The sequence below is a fragment of the Pempheris klunzingeri genome, chromosome 10, assembly GCF_042242105.1.
Source record: "Pempheris klunzingeri isolate RE-2024b chromosome 10, fPemKlu1.hap1, whole genome shotgun sequence".
NCBI classification, from domain to species: domain Eukaryota; kingdom Metazoa; phylum Chordata; class Actinopteri; order Acropomatiformes; family Pempheridae; genus Pempheris; species Pempheris klunzingeri.
In genome coordinates this window covers 1,022,762-1,045,000 of record NC_092021.1, presented here as the reverse complement: position 1 = coordinate 1,045,000, position 22,239 = coordinate 1,022,762, and the positions used below count along the sequence as shown (strand labels likewise).

The 22,239-nt window shown below is 42.3% G+C and overlaps 1 protein-coding gene across 1 annotated transcript in view; it reads left to right on the top strand.

Moving 5' to 3' along the window:
• Positions 1-22,239, top strand: part of kcnh3 (potassium voltage-gated channel, subfamily H (eag-related), member 3) — a 110,575-nt gene that overhangs the window by 58,416 nt on the left and 29,920 nt on the right. Inside the window, exons 2-4 of the mRNA XM_070838252.1 lie at positions 9,881-10,114; positions 16,678-16,812; positions 21,491-21,630. Coding sequence (XP_070694353.1) covers positions 9,881-10,114; positions 16,678-16,812; positions 21,491-21,630 — 509 coding nt within the window. The remainder of the gene's footprint in view (positions 1-9,880; positions 10,115-16,677; positions 16,813-21,490; positions 21,631-22,239) is intronic.

Sequence of the window (22,239 nt, the reverse complement as noted above, 5' to 3'; positions counted from 1 at the left end):
GCTTTGCTAGAGGGACACGACAATGACAGCAACATATTTAGTTTTCTATTTTTGCCCCTTACTTTGCTAGAGGGACACGACAATGACAGCAACATATTTAGTTTTCTATTTTTGCCCCTTACCGGAGGAGGAAGGTGTTGGACTGTTGCCTTGGTGCCTGAGTGTGTCTGTAGATATGGACGTTATGTGTGTGTAGATTTATACACCATCATTTCTCAAATTGTGCAGACAAATTCTTGATATGAACCCTCCTGAGCTTGAGAGGGTTTACAGAAGTATTGTGACATAGTCATCGTACCTTAGTCACCTGGAAGAGGAGCCACAACATGCATGTTTCATTTGAATTTATTGTTCAGTTCATTTTTAAAAGCATGTTTGTATGCTGTGTTACATTAGTGATGTTTAGAGTAGAGGACAGGCCAGGCCTAACCCAAGACTGACTGATGTGAGTTTAAAGGCATACTAAGACTTGTTACTGTGATTAACTACAGATAAATTACAGAACTAATCATGTGATGAATTTAAAATAAATGCTATTCACTGACAGCAGCAAGGATCCTTGTGGAAAATAAGCCCTCAGATCATTAGAGCATACCATGGGCATATGGTGGCTCTATACTAACACACACACACACACACACACACACACTCAGCATCAACAAGCGTAGTGAACCATGAGCCTCGGGAAGGGTTCAGCTCAAGGTCAAAGAGTTCAACTGGGTGTCAGCCGCTGCATCTGTCCCTGGAGACTGAACACCACGACCCATCCCTCACTTATACACTCACACACACCACCAGATGCAGAGGGTTGATGTGTTGACCCCTATCACATGGCTGGGTGCACCTGAAGTAGAGCAATGATGGATTGATATGTGGTTACTGTTATCATTCACTCCTTATCTTCTTATAGCTTCTCTTTGTTGTTGAAATACTTCAAATTCTAAAATAAAAGCTGGTATACAAATAGAAGTGGTGGGCGGCTGAGCAGACATGAAGAGGAGCTGGTCCCTACGCCTCAATAAATATGCAGGAAGGTGGAATTAACTGTATCGTTATGGCTCAAATGTTAAATTCAGTAACTGGTAAATGTGTTTTCAACACACGTTGTACTCACAAACCTGCTGTCTTCTCTCAATCATCCAAATCACTTCTACTTGGTAGGTGTTTGATCAGTGAAAAGATTTTCTTTCTGCAGATCTTTCGCAGTAAAAGCTAATGAGGAATAAAGAAAAGAGTAAGCATACATGTACCTTATTTTGATTTCATCGTTTAAACTACGTTGTAGATCAAAGTGTGAGGCTGAGAGTGAACAGAGCGTGTAGTGATGCTTTAATGATCGTGTGGAAGATTATTTCTCACTATTAGATCATCTGTCAGTCAGAAGAACAGCACTAGCTAGAGGCCTGTTAGCAGCTCCACTGTCCCCTTTGGAGCTCGGTGCGGTGATGCTGAACCAATAGGATTGTGTATGTGTGCGTTAACATCTGTTGTTATTTACTGTATAGAGAAAGATGGAAAGTTTTCTACTTTCAAGGCTCATATTTGCTGTTTTTATTCCTTTAACTAGCTAACACGTCATGCTCACTGACCATGATACACGGCTAGCAGGAAAACATCCTCTCCTGAGTATCACTAATAACTGATGCATCTGTAAGCAGAACGGATTGTCTGTATTATCTATCCATACATAAAGCTCAGCATTATATGTGAGGATAAAGTACAGGCACAAAGCGATGTCCTACTATATAAATGATCATCACCACTGCACCACGGCTTACACACTGTACATGTCAGTCTATAATGTGCAGCACAAGGATACTGAAGAAGTGCTTAACCTTTTCTGGCAGCTGCTTATTCACTGCTGGAGTATTTGGAGTGTCATAGTGTCGGAGTAATATTTGTTTCTGACACTGTGACGTTTGTAAGACTTGTAGAAAAAGAAGGTGAGTGACAGGAGTGACAAAAAAACGTGTCTCCCACAGAAACCTGAAGTACCCTCAGTGCCATAGCCAGGTTGATCCATCCCAAACCTCTGCTGCCTTTTTATCTAAAGACTGGACAGATTGGATGAGGGTTTGCTGTGGCACTGCAGAGTCTGTCTGTCTGTCTGTCTGTCTGTCTGCCTGCCTGTCTGTCTGTCTGTTTCTTTCCTTTTTCTCAAATACAGAATCAGGACCCATGTGTTTTTAATCTTGCAGTGATCCCACATGAAGCTCACTGCCTACTCACCTCTCCTAGTGTGTTCCAGGTGCCATCGAGTCGCAGCTGGATGTTTGCTACCTAAGCTATCAGCACCTTGCCGTTAATCCTCCTCTATTTAATCTGTGAATATTACAGTCTATTTACAGACAAGATGATGCACATCACTGTGGCCTCTTAGTCTGCTACAGCAGTAAAGACACCCAGGGGTTATACAATGCTGCAGTCTCAAAAAGGGCATCAGAGGACACACACACACACACACACACACACAGACAACCCCCACCATTCCCAACTTTCAAAGCTGCTGCCCAGGGTCCCTTCAAAGTGCCTTTGAAGGGACCCTGATTACCAGACAGCCTGTAACCAGCATCCAGCTCCAGTCCTCCTGACACAGATGGCTAAGAAAACTTTCCACTGACTCATATGAAATCAAAAACCATGTGCTTTTCTGTAGAAGTGTGTTTGTGAAACCATGTGTTCCTGCACACAGCCTTTCCTTGTGGGGGATATTTTAATGCATAATTGCAGTACATAAGCACCTGTTGAATAACAAGCCCTTCACACCTTCATATCTTGTTCTTGTCACATACTAATCCTGATGAGTACGGGTGGGACAGCTGCACTGTTGCCCTCTGCATATCAGCAGAAAGGGAAAGGGAGTGGAAATACAGAAAGGAATGGCGAGACATGAGCAGAAGAGATGTGGTGCTTGTGCTTAATGTACGGGAGCAGGACGAAGCCGCCTTGTGCTCAGGATGGAGAGCTGGTGTGAGAGCTCTAGCTTGTCATTGCTGCTGGCAAGGTCTGCATCAGGCCACCTGTTTAATGTGCAAAGGCATTCCACATGCACTGCACTGGTCCATTTAAAGCCAACTTAGGTCAGTAGCTGGCCTCTCTCTGCCAGACTCCTGTGCAGAACACAATGTCTCTGTCTCACAACGTGTTTCATTATTGATTTCCAAAGCGACTTGTTTCATTATCCACAGAGAGGTCAGAGGTCATCTTCAGGGATGTGATGGAGGGAGGGGTTCAGAAACTCCCTTAAAGAAGAGCAGTTGTCCAATCATAGCTTAGCACCTATAACTAGAGTCAGCAGGCCTGTCAACTGCTCCATTCAGAACCGACTGGATCCTCCCTGGTGTTCACTGGTTTGGGACGTCCCTTGTGACAGCACTAGCCATGTGTACAGAGTCTGTAAGCTTGTAAACTGTGTTTGTTTGCACGTGTTAACTGTCTCCTCTCACACCCTCCAGATGCTGCTCAATCCAATCACAAGTTGGGGGGGCGGAAGAATTATCCAATCAGAGTTTGGTTGGCAAGCCCTGATAATCCTATAACAGAGTAGCTCAACAATCAATTCAAGCATCATAAGTAACTCCGTCATTTCTGTGTCTAATTCACATGAACACACACACACACACTCACTGCCCAATCCTGTAATCGTCTCAAGTTGTTGCTAGGCCAGCGTGTTAGATTATTCATCAAGGCCGTACAGCTGCTGTGCCTTCAGGCATGTTTGCAGGATAGATCCATTGCCTGCTTGTCTCTCCTTCTACTTCAGCACAAACACACTCGGTCTATTACACAACAAATATCTCCTGGGAATAAATAATTAACATAGCAAATATCATGCATTTCCAATGTACATAATGAACGGAGGCTGTACTCCTCCATTAAATGCCCATTTGTTCCATTAGACAGTCTGGGGCTGAAACGTTTCCTGGGTGGACACGCTGTTGGTCCTGTTTAAATGTACCCACGTTAGTATGGACGTGGCCGCAGACTGTGTTTGTTAATTCAATCAAGTAAAGATACAAATTCTGACGTTACACAGTTACTGTGTTCTGTTGTCTCAAGTAACGTTATTTTGCTAATCTACAACAAAAAATGCTCCAAACTTGAAGAAGTGTAATGCTACAATGTCCAAATGCCATGCTGAAGATGTTGTTTGTTGAATTTCTCTGCTTATCCATGTTTAATACAGTGTTGACTCGCCATCATGTTTTACTTGTGTGTGGACTTGAGGCTAAAATCTAGGCCTCGGGCACAAACACTTAAATCAACTCTTGTTAAACTTTGCAGAGTTTCAGAAGTGCTGTTTTTTTTTTTTGGAAACTCTCCAGAAGGCTAGCTCATCAGTCCTGCCTCTCAGACACTAGATTTTAATGGAGAGATTTTCAAGCAAAGAAAAGCTGAGTAAAAAAAGATTTATTCTGACTGTTCATAAAGCTTAGGAACTATCTGAGCAATCAGTAGACGGTTTTATATGATCTTCTCACAGAAAAGTATTGAGCTGTCATATGTTGAGACAGCCTGCTTGACTCTGGGTCACTGATTTAGTGAGGGATGTTCATTAGTCATTATTTCCTTATTGTTACTGTGCAGCAACAGTTGTTAACATGGGCCATCGACAAATAGAAAAACAAAACTATTACTTTGTTTTTTTCAGTGCCATAATCACAGTGGTCTTATTTTGTTGCACCACCTTTGCTGAAACATGTCCAGAGAGAATCACCACAGCAAAGTCTCAGAATAAATATGTGCTCCGCTGACGGGAAAGTGAAGGAAGGACTGACAGCATACGGCAGCACAGTAATGACCACTGAGAGAGAGGAGAGACACGGACAGACATGGAGTGAACATACTTCAGAGGACCCAGATATATTCCTGGACAGTTCACTAACAGCAGATGGTTCATCTGTCTTATGTGTCGTCATCATCAACTCCATCATCATCATCATCATCATCATCATCATGAAACCACACGGTTCATCTATTTTGCTCACTCACCAATGCCTATTTTTCACTGCATGGTACGGCTCAGTTCAGCTCGACTCGACGCACTTGGAGCTGTTCTGTTTTGGTTTTCCATCAGCATTGTGGAAAGTACCTGTTATCTGGTGCTTATGTACGGTATCGCCTCTGTTGAGATTCCAAGCGAGCTGAGGCGATGCTAAAAGGTGGAGTGAAGACACTGCAGACCAACGGTTCAGAGAATCGTCTCTAGAACGCTCACATGTGTTATTTCCTGCTCAAATAGCAACCACGAATGTTTTCAACCAGGTTTTAAGGAACAGCAGCCTCCAAACCTCAAAGTGGTCAGTTGTGGAAGCGTCTATGTGCCTACATTGATCCAGAGAGAGAGAGAGACAGACTGAGAGAGAGAGAGAGAGAGAGAGAGAGAGAGAGAGAGAGAGACTGAGAGAGAGACTGAGAGAGAGAGAGAGAGACTGAGAGAGAGAGAGAGAGAGAGAGAGAGAGAGAGAGACTGAGAGAGAGACTGAGAGAGAGAGAGAGAGAGAGAGAGAGAGAACTGAGAGAGAGACTGAGAGAGAGAGAGAGAGAGCGTCTTGACATAACATTTGATCTGAATTGGCACATAATAAATAAAGATTGATTGATTGAATGAATGAATAGAGCAACAGGCAATAGCATCCATTGCTCCCATGTGTTTGCGTCGTTGAAGATGATGTCACTGCAGTGTCACCATGACAATGTGACACTGCAGTGACTATCAGCTGAGGATCCCACCTACATTGAGGGAGGGGGTAAATCAGGAAAAGTGTCTGGTACGAACAGCGAGTAGAGTTGAGTGGAGTCAAGACGGGTCCTGCAGTGGTAGTACAGCATAACTACCTAACCACCAGGCTGAGTCGATCCTGACCCAGTCTGGTTGTTAGGACAGGTTTAGCCAAACCTTTACAGTAGTTCCTCTCTGTCATAGCCATGCTCTGTCCTTAACCTGAGAAATACTGTCGTTGACATGTGCAGCTATGGCAGAAAGCAAAACCGTCTGCATTGGGTGTAAAAACGGTTTGTCAACATAAACCAGGTCAGCATCGACACTCTTGTCTGGTGATTGGGTTGTTTTTTTCCCCACGGTGTGTACGTGTAACGTTCGTGACCCGAAGCACTGTACCTGTTCCACCTTGATTATCAGCTCCTTACTTTTGCTTTTTGTTGAACAGCTGGTTGTTCTCTGTGCGCCGTCCTGCAAATGTTCTGATTCTCTCCAAATATGAAGTCTTACCCAGTGTCGTCATCTAAATATGTAACATTTGAGTTCTCTCAAGGTTGGGATGCACTCATGGATGGGGGGGGTGAGATAAACTGTGATAAATTTATAGCTGAAATCAACAAACACTGTCCTGATGTAGGTTTATTTTCAGTGTGTGTGTGTGTGTGTGTGTGTGTGTGTGTGTGTGTGTGTGTGTGTGTGTGAGGGCTGAGTGAAGGACAGAACGGCATCTGTTGGCTGGGAGTGCAAACCGGCTGGGATGTGGATAACCGGTTTCTCGAAGCACTTTACAAAAATTGTAGTGCCACAGGGCAGAAGTGAGGGAGGATACACCCAAGAAGCGCTGCATGCTTAAACTTTTGCTGTAGGGTCAACTTTTAATCCCATCACACACACACACACACACACCCTCAAGATAAAATATATAAAATGCACACACATTGCATCGCTCCAGCCCCTAATCCAGGATGCTTGACTCCATTGTGGATTAAAGGCAGGCACAGTCCGTGCCCCAAAAACAGCCTATAAAGCTACAACTTCTGTGATTAATGTATCACAACATTTTGTCCTTGTTTATTTGAGTTAGTACTTGATCATTTAGATGAATATTTTGTATTTATGTGTTGTATAGTGCATACTTTTGGCCGTTGATGCTGTGGTATGTGGTGTTGCTTCATGCTACTCGTTTTAGTCGTATCAAACCCAATTTAGATATTATTTATTGCTGGTACTTATTTTGCGATCACCATTAACCGTATTAACACTCACTAGTTAACTGCAGGTGTGTGCAGGGGTGAGCTGCCTGTATTCCTCTGTTGTATTTCTGACAGAGTAGGAGCTAAAACCACCCCCCACCACTCCCACCATCACTAAATGTGTCATTTTGAACTGAATTGTGGGATTATTGAAATCATTATCACCAGTTGGCCAAGGTGTCGACAAATTGACCAGGACTGAAATCTTAATGATTATAACTCTGTGTGAGTGTGTCTCAGGGCTGAAGTCATCAGTGGGGGTGGAAAGAATTAGGGAGGACAAGTGTGTCTTCAGGACTTTCAGGATGTGTCCTCCATCACAGTGTAGATCAGTCTTAGTACAGTACATGCAGTTATTTCTATGTGTTTTCAAACTAACGTTGCTATCTTTGTGTGTCATGAGTGCGTGAGCTTTTGGAGACAGGCGGTTTGCAGTGCTGGAAATCAGGGAAAGGTAGAGAAAAAACATATTAAGAGTTTGATTCATTGGTTATTTTGGCAAAGACATATTGTACTAAAGGGCAAAGACATGGCCATGTTACATGAAGCCATACAGCGGGCTGTTACGGTTCTGGGCTGGACATTAGGTCGGACATTAGGACTCACCAGGGACATGTTTCAACAACAAGACATTTATGATTTTGCACAGGTGCCGTGACGGATGTTGCCCAGTGGAAGACGTGCATCACTTTGATGACAAGTTGATGAGATTGGAGACTCAGAAGCAGACATGAATGTCCACTCATGGCTGTGGCTTGGTCATTTGTCTGCGTTAGGTGGTGCCTAGGGCAGAATTTCACTGTGTACAGCTTTTTGTTTGATTACCTATTATGTTACAGTACACACATTTCACTGAATACACAGGGCACAAATACATTCATTTTATTCTACCACTATATGTGTATTATATAAGTATATATAGATGTATACTTTATTGTAAATCATTTCTATATGAGTACATCTTTAATTATTACCCCATACATGTTTTCTTTATAACACAATCTTTATATACAAAACTATATACATTATAATGTACCATGCTTGCCGGAGGGCTATAGGTCTATCCAGGAGCTAACCCCACCCTTTTTATGCATTGTTAGAACTGTTCCTTGACTAAACTCAGTGATTTCAGCTCTGCCATGACCAGCTCAGAAGGCCGTGGCAAAAAATAAAGGACGAGACACCAAATATTCACAAAAATTAATTGACCAAAAAGAGATGAGATGTGGCAACAATGTCATAGGTGTAAATGAGTGGAGGTGTGGGGAATATTGTATGTGGATGGGAGAAATAAATCCCTCCACAGGTGTTCCCTGTCAGCAAGCACAGCTCAACACTACCCCCAGCACCTGAAGTGAGTTCATGCTCTTTAAGCTCAGGTATTTCTGATGTGCACAGCGAGGTGGTACGAGTGAGTCACTCACTGTGATCTCACTGAGCTGGCATTAGCTTTGTGTATTTCCAGTACTTCCTCAGACAGTCCTCTCAGACCCCACATTACTTTCCCTTCTTTGTTTCAGTGTGGCAGTGTGGTTTAAAAATAAAAGCTAAATAAGGAAGGCCGTCTTCACTTCTCTGTTATGTGTTTTTGTTGGTGCCCCCAGAGAGAATGAAATGATGTGTGAACATGTCAGACGTGGGAAGATTTAGCGAATGAAATGGATTGTTCTGTGGAATGCGACAGGTGTAAGCTGAGCACACTCCTGCAGCGATAGACACGCTCTGATGAATGCATCCACCCTCTTTTGTAAAGGCCTAGTCACAGAAACATGTATCCCATCCCTTCTAAGTTCCTTAATTTAAGCTGTCTCTCAAATGAGCTCAAAGAAACACAGGCAATGAATCATACAAACACACACACACACACACACACACACATCAGTGTTCCTCCAAATAAATATTTAATACAGATTTCTTGAGGGCCCTTAAAATTGATGGACCAATGAGAACGCCTGAGCACAAAGTAATAAATAGTCCATTTTAGAGTGTTCACCCATCTACATGCCCCGCGCCATTAACTAAATATGCACTGGCAACATTTTCCACTTGGTATTTACACACACACACACACACACACACACACACACACACACACACGTCTGTCTTCTTCTGATTATGATCAACAGCCCAAGTAAACAGAGGACATGCAGGGCTTGTTCCTGTCTTTTCACAAGACTGTTAGTTGAGGGGGGGGGCAGATGTGCTATGGGCTGCATGAATATTACTGAAACCTCATAAGGTTTTGTGATGACTCTTGACAGTGTTTATTTCACTCAATCAGTTCTTGTTACTGATCTGCCTCGCTCTTCCTCGGTCTGGAAAACAGCAGCTGTGCTTCCAGCAGTCTGGCTCTTCTCTCACAATGAGGCTGCTTTCATGTCTGGAATATTTTGGTAGAAATGACTCCACTGGGGTCTTTGACAGATGAAGAATCTCTACAAGAATGGTGTGACTGAGTCTCACTCTGAGAGTTTAAAGATTGATATTGGATAGTATTTCAACTGGAGCTGATAGAGATACTGGATATGTTGTATAAATACTAGTCTAACTAGTTGTCAGTGTCATATCCACAGGTTTACTCTTGGCAGGATGATGAATACGTCTGTAACATTTAGACCATGGTAATATAGAATTCCCAATTTAATTCCAAGACAGTTCGACCAGAAGTACAAAGTACTAAGTTAGTAGTAGTTAGTAAGTTTGTACACACGTGATCTGAATGTTGTATATGAGAATCAGTGCAGGGGGAAGGTTTCAGGTTTCACTGTATTAGAGGTGGGATGTCCAGTAAAACCAGCGAAGGGCTCAAACACATCTAGTTCAAGTCATAAATCAGATGTCACAGAGCTGAATGCTCCCCAGCCGTACTGACCACTCTCTCCTTTCTCTCTTCTCTCGCTTACAGACAGCAACTTTGTCCTGGGTAACGCCCAGGTGCAGTCTCTCTACCCCATTGTCTACTGCTCCGACGGCTTCTGCGAGCTGACCGGTTACGCCCGTGCCGAGCTCATGCAGAAGAGCTGTGCCTGTCACTTCCTGTACGGCCCGGAAACAAGTGACCGGTTAACGGCGCAGATCCAAGGAGCCCTGGATGAGAGGAGCGAGTTCAAGACCGAGTTGATCTTTTACAAGAAGGAAGGTGAGGCTGCTCAAACTTTCATTTGTGTATTTTATTACTAGAACGTTTACTTTGTGAGGAATTTTAGTTTCATACTGTGTAAAAACAAATGAATATTTGCTCAGACATACTTCACTGGCTACTTGACCTAAAAAGTATATGAAGCAGTCTTGTGTGCAGTTTTGCATGTGTGAGCTCAATCAATCAATCAATCAATCAATCTTTATTTATATAGCGCCAATTCACAACAGTGTTATCTCAGACTCTTTCCATAAAGAGCAGGTCCAGACCAAACTCTTTAATTAGAGAGAGACCAACGATTCAGGAGGAGAGAGACAAGAGAGTTCAATGAACAACTCAAAGAACAACTGCAATAGCTCAACACAGGTGGTTTCTCCAAATTCAACACAAAATTATACTTTTGATGATCACTGTTATGACCTGCAGCAAACACGATGCATAGCCAGACACCAGGTTCTGACAGCGTTCCTGAGGAATTTTAGCCCATGGACAACAGCCTCCAGCTCTCTAACATTCTTGGCTTTGTGTGGTGCAACCGCCTTCTTCAAATCCTACTAGAGATTTTCTAGGGGAGATTCAAGGTGACTGTGATGTATCTTCCAGGACCTGTTGGAGTTTGAGCTATGCTTGGGATCATTGTTGGAAGGTCCAATGACTCCCCAGCTTCAGCTTCCCCACAGACAGCATGATTTCTTCTCCTAGGAAGGAGGACTTTGCCCTTCAAACGCTGCAGGTTTCCAGTGCCTGAAGAAGCAAAGCAGCTCCAGAACAATAACTTCCTCACCTGTTTCACCCCAAGACAATCCACTTGACTGCTCCAGCTGTCAAACAGTCAGCAAAGGAGTGGTTTTAAAAAGTAGAAAACACATATAGCATCACTGCCATCAATAGAAGAATAAATGGATGAGTTCTAGTAATACGAGAGTTTATTCACTTTGTGGTTTGCCGAGGCTTTGGAGTGAGCTGGAGGAAGAGGAGAGAAATAACGTGTGTGCAGGGGAGACAAAGAGAGCAACAGCAAAACAGGAGAATGAAAATTCTTGGGGGAGAGGAGGGTGAAAGAAGGAGAACAGAAGGAGAAAATCTCCACTCATTCATCCACTCTTTATTAATTATTAAATCAAAGCTGTGGGTTGTGATGAGTGAAGAAGTAGAGAGACAAAGGCAGAGTCCACAAATAAGAAATAAGTCAAATCTAGATGGAGGGGAGACAGAGGGAGACATGGACACATCTGCTTCCCTGAGATATAAGCCTATAACAGAGAGCAGCAGAGGGCTGTAAAACGTGTCCCCCACAAACACTCAGAAATTACAAATTATTTTATTTATCGGCTCTCCATGAGCTCACATCAGCATTTTAGCTGTTCTCCAGGGGAGCAAGGCAAAGGAATACACACAATTATAGTTTCCTCACTCAGATCACAATAGTTCTCTCACCAAAGCCTGGGGCACAATTTTAAAATTGCATTTTATTCACTAAGTACATACTCATAATATATTCATGTCAACATGATTTATAATACAATATATTTAGCTCATTCTGTATATATTTCTTAGTCACAGGCCAGTTACTATCTACTGACTGGAATGGGAGTCTCCATGGTGTTTATTCAAGTAATACAATACATCAGTTTCATCAATGATTCTACTGTGATTACAAGTTTTCACTAACAAAGAAACGGTAAATATTACTTTTCCAGAACTGGTGGCACCAGACGTCAGACATGTAGAGGGTTTTTGTTAACACCATGGACGACCAGAGATTCATCTTTCACTCTTGTCTGGTGTCTGTAGCTACAGCACAACAAAGTAGTAAATGCAAACAAGAAACGTATTTAAACCACACAAAATAAGACATGCAGCCTGTTTGTTCACGTTAGAAGCAGGGAAAATGACCACATCAGCAAAATCTGAGGAAGTCAACTAATGAGCCATTAGCTGTGTATAATCACTTGTTGTGTTTTTGTTAGCTTACAATGAGCCTTTTATACCTACAAATGGTGCAGGTCCTCTTCCACAGAGCCCATCATGTTGCACCACCATGTAGCCCAGAAAGGACGAGCAGGGCATTTGCGTTTTGACACTGAGATGGCAGATTGAAATTGGTGGCACAAATTCACCGGTTGGCAGAAAGAGGAGGAGAAAGAGGAGGAGCACCAAGCTGTGTTGTGACATATGAAGGATGAGACTCTTTATTTAGCACGAAAAGAAAATCAAGGGAGCATGAATCCTTCAGCCACTGTAGCTTCTCCTACATGCTTGGAAAGGGAGGTCGGTGAAATCAAAATTCAGACATGGAACAAGAGCAAGAATATGTGCTGATTAAAAGTATTCTCCTGTAGTCAATTGGGCGGCTTAACCTGTATAGATGTGCTCACAACTGGTCCAGACAAGACAAGACATTAAGCGAGTCCCGTATCTTTAAGCATGAAAACATGTGTCCATAGACTAATATACAATAGACCTTTCAGCCTACCATGAAGATCATATCGTGAACATGTACAATGGTGAGACTTGGCTGGGAGTGCAAGGCAGAAAAGACAGCATTCCTAGTCCAACACTGCAGTCACTGTCAAATAGATTTCTGTACCCTGCGAGCACACTGTCGGTGCTACACAGTGTTCTGTGACCTGCAGCACTGTAACAACCACTTCACCTGCAGGTTATGTTATCATGCAATGCAGAAAAAGCTGCCATTTATTGAGTTGACATTTGTAGAACGATAAAGTAGATATTGATACTGATGATGATACTGATTGATACTGACTGATGGTATTGATATTATTTCCAGTGTGTTGCTGATATCTCTAAAGCTGCAGCACTGCTGGTGTTGTCAGTGATGCTGCTAGTTAGTATTATCAGAGTGCCATCTATGTCAGAGTCGTTCCCAGCTATTCAATGACCTACAATTGATATAATTTCATTTGGCTATTGTAGGAAACAAAATAGTAAAAGGTGTGTTGTGAGGAGCCTACAATTTGTTATTAGCCTGTTTTTCACCATTAAAAAGCAGTTGTGTGAGACTGAGTGTTCACTGCCAGCCGGCCAGCAGGACGGACACTCCGTCGTCCGCCAGGATTTTATAACTGAACTATGACCTATGAGGAAGATGATGAACAAAGGCATTAAAAGGTCGGACACAAAGGTAAAACAGGAGACTAATGAAGGCCGATTAGGGAGTTCAGTGAGGGGCAGCTGATCTGCAGCAGGGACGTGCAGTCAGGGGAGGCAGAGCCCCACCTGCTATCATGAGAAGAAAAAAAGAAATAGAATAATAAAATAAAACAGTTATTAATATTTTTCCTCTGGCCTATGCTATTAATGCATTTTCGGTGTGGTTCCCACAAGTTTTGATCATTTTTATAGTCAGAATCGCTGAAATCTTGTATCTGAATGATTAAAAACTGAGAGACCGATGCCGGACCTACGAGGTCTGCTTCAGACCTACGAGGTCTGCTTCAGACCTACGAGGTCTGCTTCAGACAGCTTCAGACAGCTTCACACGGAGTGGTAGAACAGAAAAGATCGGCTTTGTGGCTCTGCTGCCAAAAAAAAACACCTTTTTGCTTTCCTTAGCAAAGTCTGGACCAAACCTGGATTCAGAGAAGTCTCAGCAAACATGAACGAACAACCACTCACATCCAAAGTCAGATTTCTTTAAAGACTTTGGGAACATCACGGATTGATCTGGCTATGAATGAACAGTGGAGACTTAATATCAGCACCACAGCGCTAAGGTAAAAGAAAACAGTGAGATTTTGAGATGAGATTCTTTTTTTCCCTTTATTCATAAAAAAAGGGTAAAAAAACACTGATATTCTTCCTCCGAGCTGCTAGAAATTTAAAATTCTTCGACTGAATTGTAAATTTATGCTGTTTTATTAGAATATATGTTTGTAAATCTGACTTTGAAACTCAGTGCCTCCCCAACCACAAGCCTCACCGCACGTCACTGATCTGCAGGTGCGCTCAACTCACACTTGTTGATATGTGATGTATTTGTCATATTAGTAGATAATATGTAGTAACTCATGATTACAGTACACTTAGCAGTGACATGATCTACTGTATGTCACTCAGTAGGTACCTTTGATGTTGCTTCATCAGAATATTTAACAAATAATGTTATAGGCAGGACAGAATACATGCAGGCTGTTTCAGCTGCTATGAAGACAAGTCCAGCCTCACTATGGCTGTTGTATTTACTGAGTCAGTCCTCCCACTTGTTTAAATGCGTTCCTTACATGTATGATCCCCTGTAGAGAACTGCTGTCTCAGACTTGCTGTGTACAATGCACCAAAAGCAGCCAGCAAAGTCCTTAGTCAGAGATTACAGGTCAGTGACAGAAAACTGAAATAGCTTGTTCTACCCTGATTTCATGCATTTGTGTGTCAGCCAGCAGGAGGCTGCTTGTCCTGTTTGATAACCTCACTGTTACACACACACACACACACACACACACACACACACTGGAGTTCATTCCCTACAGTCAATCCCACAAACATTGTTCCCATTAGTCCTCACTCACTAGTGCATCAAATGTATTCATCCACGGCTGAAAATAGTCCCAAAAAAATTCATTAAATATAGTTTATACCATCTGCTTGACTCCCCTTAGCATCACAAAGATGATCAGTGGTGGTAACAAATGTGATCTGAGCTCACAAACCGCCTTGTTAAGGTGGTCAGAAGATTCCCATGTGTCGAAGGGGTATGTGTTTGAGGCATGGAACTGTGGGGCTTTAAAGTGAGTGTGTACTTCCTGCAGTCTCCCAGCGCACCTACTCTCAGGGGGATCTAGTGAATACTCAGGGTATAGATAGCTTTTCATCCAGGCTGAAGGTCTGTGATGAATACGGTCTGCAGGCACATGGCAGCCCTGAATGTAGTCAATATATGGTCACACGTGGAGAAGTCCTGGCAACATGTGCCCTGTCAACTGACCCATAAATGACTGTAGCAATATTATCAAGTCAGCAAGAAGACAATATGGAACATGGATGTTAAACAAATCATCCTGGCGTTTTGTTCCTTGATTCACTTACTGCTCTCTCTACTTACCTAGTTTATACTCCAAGTGTGTTTTGAAGGCAAACTCAGTTCCTCTGCCAATATGTGTTTCACACAACATGATGCAAATCACAGGGATTTAATCACGAGACCTCCGTGTGTGTCACTGACTCCTCACATGTATCTTCTCTCTGTGGGCTCAGGCCTCTCGTTCTCGCCGATGTAATGCTTAAATTGGTGTTGACCTATTTATTCCACTTAAAATGAATCGTACAAAATTCAAACGTTTGAACATGTAGAAGTGACGTACCACCTGATGTCGGTGTTCCTGATTCCTACCTGATTTCTGATCTTCCAGGTGGGTGTTCCACAGAACTGTAAGTGACATTACAAATGCAAACACATTACCAACTGGTCCAGCTGCAGTGTGACTCTCAGGGATAGGGTTATTGGTAGATATTTCAGCTATAGATAGATGGATATTCTCCTACCCTTCTACTATCTATGTGTGACCGTCTTTACTTTCTATGTGAAACAACATGTCAGAGTTAACTTGGCACATCTTTTAACTCTGATAGCAGCACGCACCAGTGACACAGACATGACCAATGTACCGATCTGTGATATTAGTTTAATAATATTCTCACAGCTATTAAATCATCTGTGGTTTCAACCAGTCCAGTGAGCTCTTCCCGAGCCAAGGGCGCCATCGCTGCCTCCTGGGCTGATTCTGACTGGTTTAAAGACACACAAACAAGAAGGGGTCTGGTCTCTGATCTCTGTCTGAACCATCCAATAGTTACCGAGTTATCTCACTCCGAGCACACACATTCAGGAACCTCATGTGGTCGTAATGTGAGATTTCAGTCTGGATCAAAGTGGTGTGTGTGTGTGTGTGTGTGTTTGTATAATTTATACTGAGATATCAGCACCGTGTGGCTGGTTAACTTCACCCTCTCAATGCCACTAAATGAAAAAAGGCCATTAGTATCACACTGTGTCAGTCTGTTCAAAACTCACCTGTACATATTACATCATTGTACATTTAAATTCGAGTCATTTGAACTACTCAAAGCGCTTTTACATCACATCCTCATTCACTCAATAGGGATCTAAGTTGGAGGCCACACACTGAAGCTGCTTCAGGAACAAGTTAGGGTTCAGTGTCTTGCCCAAGGACAGCTCGACATGCGCACTCACAGGAGCTGGGGATCGAACCAGCAACCTTCCGATTGATGGACGACCCACAGCCACAGCCGCCTTACTTTCAGTGTAGAAACAGTTCATCCTCCACAGGATGTCTTGTAGGCATGGCTCACCAAAATTGTCAAAGGGGTCTGAGGAAAAGCAGCTGATGAGGAGAGCCAGTGGTCACCAAAGTGTTAATATAAGATTCTGTGTTTTTTTATTATTCGGGTCCAGGAGGACGAAGATGTTGTGCTGAGAAATGAGAAGTCACCCTGTTCTTATTTAGCTCAGTTATGTAGCAGCACATCACACCTCCATGTGCATTAGGGTGGAAAGTTGACATGTGTACTTGTGTTGTCTTCAGGTACCCAGTTCTGGTGCCTTCTGGACATTGTACCCATTAAGAATGAAAAGGGTGAGGTGGTTCTGTTCCTTGTGTCCCACAAAGACATCACTGACAAGAAGAAGGATCAGGATCCTGAGCAAGGACCTGACACAGGTGAGTTTGCATAAAAAACAAACTTTTGCTGGAGCTTTCCACTGCATCTCATGGTCTTCATCCGTGAATGCTGTCTTAGTTTTTGTCAGAAAATCCTGGTGTGTTAAATATGTGATATAGTGTATCTGTAATTCAGTCATTTCTTGTGGGGGATTTGTGGTTAGAGACAGCGTCAGCAGTCTGACATCTTGGGAGCTGGTGTTTTCACAACAGCTGATCTGAACCAAACACAGTCCTTCATCTCGGCTGTACAGTTGGAACATGATTTTAATAACCCCTCACCAATGGAGAGGGCAACAGCATGAAGATCGTTTTGCCTTTCAGCTGTTAAGTGACACTGCAGTTACAGGGATTTCAAATAAACAACACCTAAGCATCAATTAATAATTTTCATCACTTGTCTCGTCCTTTTTCCCAGGGTAAATCTCATCCTGATTAAATAAGTGTGTCTGTCAATGTGAACATTATTATTGATATTATTGACTGCCTCTATTAAATGAACATGGTGAACCATAAATAACCTGTCAGAGATGACGCACTGCTTGTCAGCCAATATGATAAAGCAGATACTTGACGGGGGAGGTCAGAATTTAAATTACCACGCTGCATTTGTGAGTTAATTAGAGGCAGTCAGGAATTAATTGCTGGCAGAGAATGTGCCACACCTTATCATACATAATACATTTAGCTTAGAATACTCTTTTATTTATGTGAGGTATCTAAGATGACTAAAAATAACTGTTGAACAATCTTAGTGAGATGATCTGCCCAAGAAGAAAGACAGAAAACTGTGAACCTAGAGCCAGGTGGTTTCACCTGTGGCCTAACAGTCAGTTCACCTCTAACCAATGAACACATATTCAGCTGTGATGTGTTGGTTGCTTGGCTGTATTCTTCTTTAGTGACCCCCCCTCAGCTCCTGCACATAGTTGTTAGGGGCATGTCGAGCTGTTTTTCATGCTCCTGTGAAAGCTGAAATCCCAGCATGCAAAGCTGAATGAGCAAATTTGAATGTCTTAGAGGTGTGTGTTGAATCTGTGAAGGCAATGTCACCGCTCAAAACTGTGTATTCAATATTTTAGAATCTTGCAGACATTACACTGCAAACATTGAACAGACAGTTATTACTGACATTCAAATCTTTCTTTTAAACTTCCAAATGCTGCTGCTGAGTTCACTACTGACAATGTGAGAGATGGGGGAGACGCAGAGTAATCAAGACTCTTAAGATGACGTGAAGTGTTTGAAATTAGATTTTTTTTGTAGATTGGCTTTCAGAGCTGCTGTCTGTAGTGCTTCCTGGTGGTAAAGAGCACCTGCTTGAAATCACTCACCCAGTTTTCCCCCACTTGCCCAGACTCTCTCATTTGGCTGAATATCTCATCGCCTTACTGCCAAACTGACTGAGTCCTGCTCTCATTTACTCTGGCTGTGTTTTACAAACTGCAGGAGTTATTACACTTTAAATTTAGGCTACCACATTTAGAGCGTCGAGCACACCGCAGGGGACAGATGACAAAAAAGATGGAAATGGAAGACGTGAGAGAGAGACTCAAAAAGAGAGGACTTAAATGGCTTCTGTTTTCTGATTCATCGCTGAGACATGATGATAACTATCAACATAACATTTGGGTTTCTGCTAAATTTAGCACCTCCAGATTTGAGAAGAAAATGAAAGAGGGGGAAAAGTGACAAACAACTTGGAAATGAAGTTAAGGAAAGACTTGGACATTTATGATTTGATGAGTTCACAAAACAATCACATTTACCTGCTTCTGCTCCTCAGTGGGAGTCTGCAGAGTGGCTGAGTGGCTCCGATTTCGCACTTAGCTCAGCGTGATGTGTCTTTCAAAACACAGAATCAGCTAGTGAGATGGCAGAGGAGCGAGAAGGACAGAAAAAGGCAGGAAACACATTTATGATGGAGGAAAATGGAAGAAAGAGATTTTGACTGCTAAATTGTGCTTGATACGTAAAGTTTTGTACTCATAAACAAAAGTACCTTTAAAAAACAGACACACTGATATGCACAACTCGCACATTGTGTTAATTGGCTGTATGAATAATTTAAAATATATAGCCAGCCCACTGGCACACACAGGCTTCCTCAGAGAACATACTGTATACTCTGAAACCAGCATCAGTATCAGCATTACCACAGCATAATCTACCCTAAAGTGTGTGAATATCATCTCCTTCTTTGCTTTGCATTCCCTAATCTGCCAATAGGAAATGCATGTGTGTGTGTTTGCGTATTCCTTAAAGCTCTTGTTAATTTCATGGGCCACACTGTGACTGTGTTGGGCTGGACCAGTAACATCCTGGAGTCTGCAGAGTATCGATCTTCTCATCTACCTTGGCATAAGGTATCAGATGCAGCTTTCTCAGGGTCCATGCGATCTGCTCTGCCATCAAGTAAATGGTGTCAGCCTTTAATTGATTGACTTCAGCCTTCATAAAACCCACTGGTTTTGCTCCTGCTCTGTGGAGGTGACTCAGATTAAAGCTGCTATCATAAATATGCAATATGCAAAAATGCTAATTTATTACTAATGTCCCTCTTCTGTATAACACCAACAAGACAAGAGCGGTTTCCAGTCTAGAAAATAAAGACATTAAAATGTATCTGTCATTCTTTCCCAGCTCATTTTCTTCAGTCTACATCAGGGCCCCGTTGACCCTCAGTAGCTTTTCTTTTTTTTTTTCCAGTCACCTCCAGACAAATAAGCTTATCATAGTCTTGAAAGAGAGGCAAAGAGAGACAGAGGGGGAGTAGATTTTTTGGAGAAGACAACCCTGTATCCACATACTATGGTATATAATAGGATTTATACCATAACTATAATATAATGCTAGCAGTCAGCTGTTTATCCAGGCGCTGCCACTCTGGCTAGTTAAGCTGGAAGAAACACGCCAGCGTGGTTAACATCAGCAGGAACCTTTGAGGCTGGAGCTGTATTCTTATAAGCAACGCAAGGCTCGGAATAATTTCTAAATCAGTGCATTTTAATATGTTTTTCTCTTTTTTTGCCAACATCATACCTTCCTTAAAGGAAGCTCTATGGCTGCAATCATGCATTGGCCATTAAAAGATTCCTTTATTTGTGTAAAAATGTATTCCACTGACGCCTCCTTCTTCCCCTTTAAAGTAACAAGAATTCCCTGTTTGACTGTGGACAAACTTTTATCTTTGACACCACGATGCACCTAGTTTCTCCTGTTGAAAGCTTCTGAAAGGAAATTGTTTCTAATCTGAAAGACTCACAGTGCAACACATTTAGCGTACCTCTTTTGTACATCTGTCAAAATAGATGCTGATGCAGACGCTGTATTGAACTGTCCTCAGAAAATACACACCTTGGTAATACCACATCTGTTGGCACTAATGGACTGTACAGTATATGCATAGAGAAAGAAAGACATAGAGAATTCCATTTGAAATCCATCTTAGATACAATGAACAAATCAAATTTACTTGCTGATTCTGACAATGATTTGGTTATGGTGTGGGTACTTGCCAAGCATGACATCATATTATGGACAAGCATAATAGGAAATGTAAAGTGGAAATGAACAAGAAAAGGTTTCTGTCTTGATGATGGTTTAACAGAAAACAATTTAGTTAATCTATATAGTATTTTTCTGAGGCCTCTGTACGATCGCTGCACAGTGACAACTTTACCATTCCTGGTCTTATCTTTGTTACCCAACAAGTGACACACAAAGATTAGCCAATTATCAAAGAGTTATCAAAGTATTGTATTGTCAAAGCTGGAGGCCAGAGTGATGCCATCCAGAGCAGCTATATTGTTAGAGAAGGTGTCTCTAAGGTGTTTAAAGCCGAGCAGAATAACTTCAGTTTTATCTTAGTTTAGCAGCAGAAAGTTGCTGCTCATCCAGGACTTTATGTCCTTAAGCCAGACTTTGAGTTTAGTCAACTGTTTGGATTCATCAGGCTTCATTGATAAGTATAATTGGGTATCATCTGCATAACAGTGGAAACTAATGGAGTGCTTCCTGATAATATTACCCAGAGGAAGCACATATAAGGTAAATAGTATCGGTCCAAGAACTGTGCCTTGTGGAACTCCATGTCTAACTTTAGTGTGGACGGAGGACTCACTGTTAACATGTACAAACTGAAATCGATCTGATCAATAGGACTTAAAGCAGCTTAATGTGGTTCCTTTTATGCCAATGAAGCGTTCCAGTCTCTGTAACAGGATGTGATTATTACTGATTCTGTTGTGTAAATACAGAGCTGGATCTCAGCCTAGGTCATCAAATTCTAGCTAAAGGAGACCTTGCTCAGTAAATAAGAAGCCACAAAGGCAGACAGCGGGTATCATATCATATTAGATATTTACACAAAAACTTGAGCGGCATGTGTACATTAGACTATGGAACTGGCACAGACTCATGGACGAACATGGACTCACTTTAAAACATGTTAACAAACAGAGACCCTTTGACCGGTGCAAGACTCGAAGTTGCTTCACTAAGACAGCATCATGGTCTAACTTGATTTTCATGATATAAGACGGTAAGACATGGTACATAGCTGTAATAGATAGATATAAAGAGAAGCCACGGTCTTAAACCAAGCTCTGTGTTATTAGAGCTTGGTTTGAAATCTAACCCTGTGTTGTTGCTCAGCATATTCCCATTTCCTCCACAGATGAGGAGACGGGTCTGACGGTGCATCAGGTAACTCACCCTCTAGGCTTCAATGCCAACCGGCGCCGCAGCAGGGCTGTTCTCTATCACCTGTCGGGACACCTGCAGAAGCAAGACAAGAGCAAGCTCAAGATCAACAATGTAAGTGTCTGTGCAACTGTCTACAGGGGCGGCTGTGGCTCAGAGGGAGAGTGGGTCGTCCTTCACTGTCCTGAGGTTGGTGGTTCGATCCCCAGCTATGAGTCAGCATGTCGAAGTGTTGTTGGGCAAGACACTGAACCCCAACTTGCTCCTGAAGCAGCTTCAGTGTGTGAATGTGTGTGAAAGAAGAGTCTCCTCCAACTTAGATTCCTCCTGAATGAGTGATGTGTGACTGGGTGAATGAGGATGTTTTGAGTGGTCGAAATGACTAGAAAGGCGCTATACAAATACAGACCATTTACATTGGTTTGTTGTCAGTAATCACACAGGTTCATATGATTTCATCTCATAGTTTTGGTGTATCAATCAATTTTTATTTTAAGTGCAGAATCACCATGCAGCATGGTTTCAATACACTTTACAATGAAAAACCATAGGACAAAACAGCAAGCAAGCAAATAAGTTATGTAATAGTATAGTTATATAATAGTTAATAACAAAGTTAAAGGGATGTTTGAAAGGGAGATGGACCTGACCAAGCTCTGAGTACAAGGGTATGCTGTAATGAAGTGGAAAAGGTAGGTTTTCAGTCTTGATTTATAAAGATAT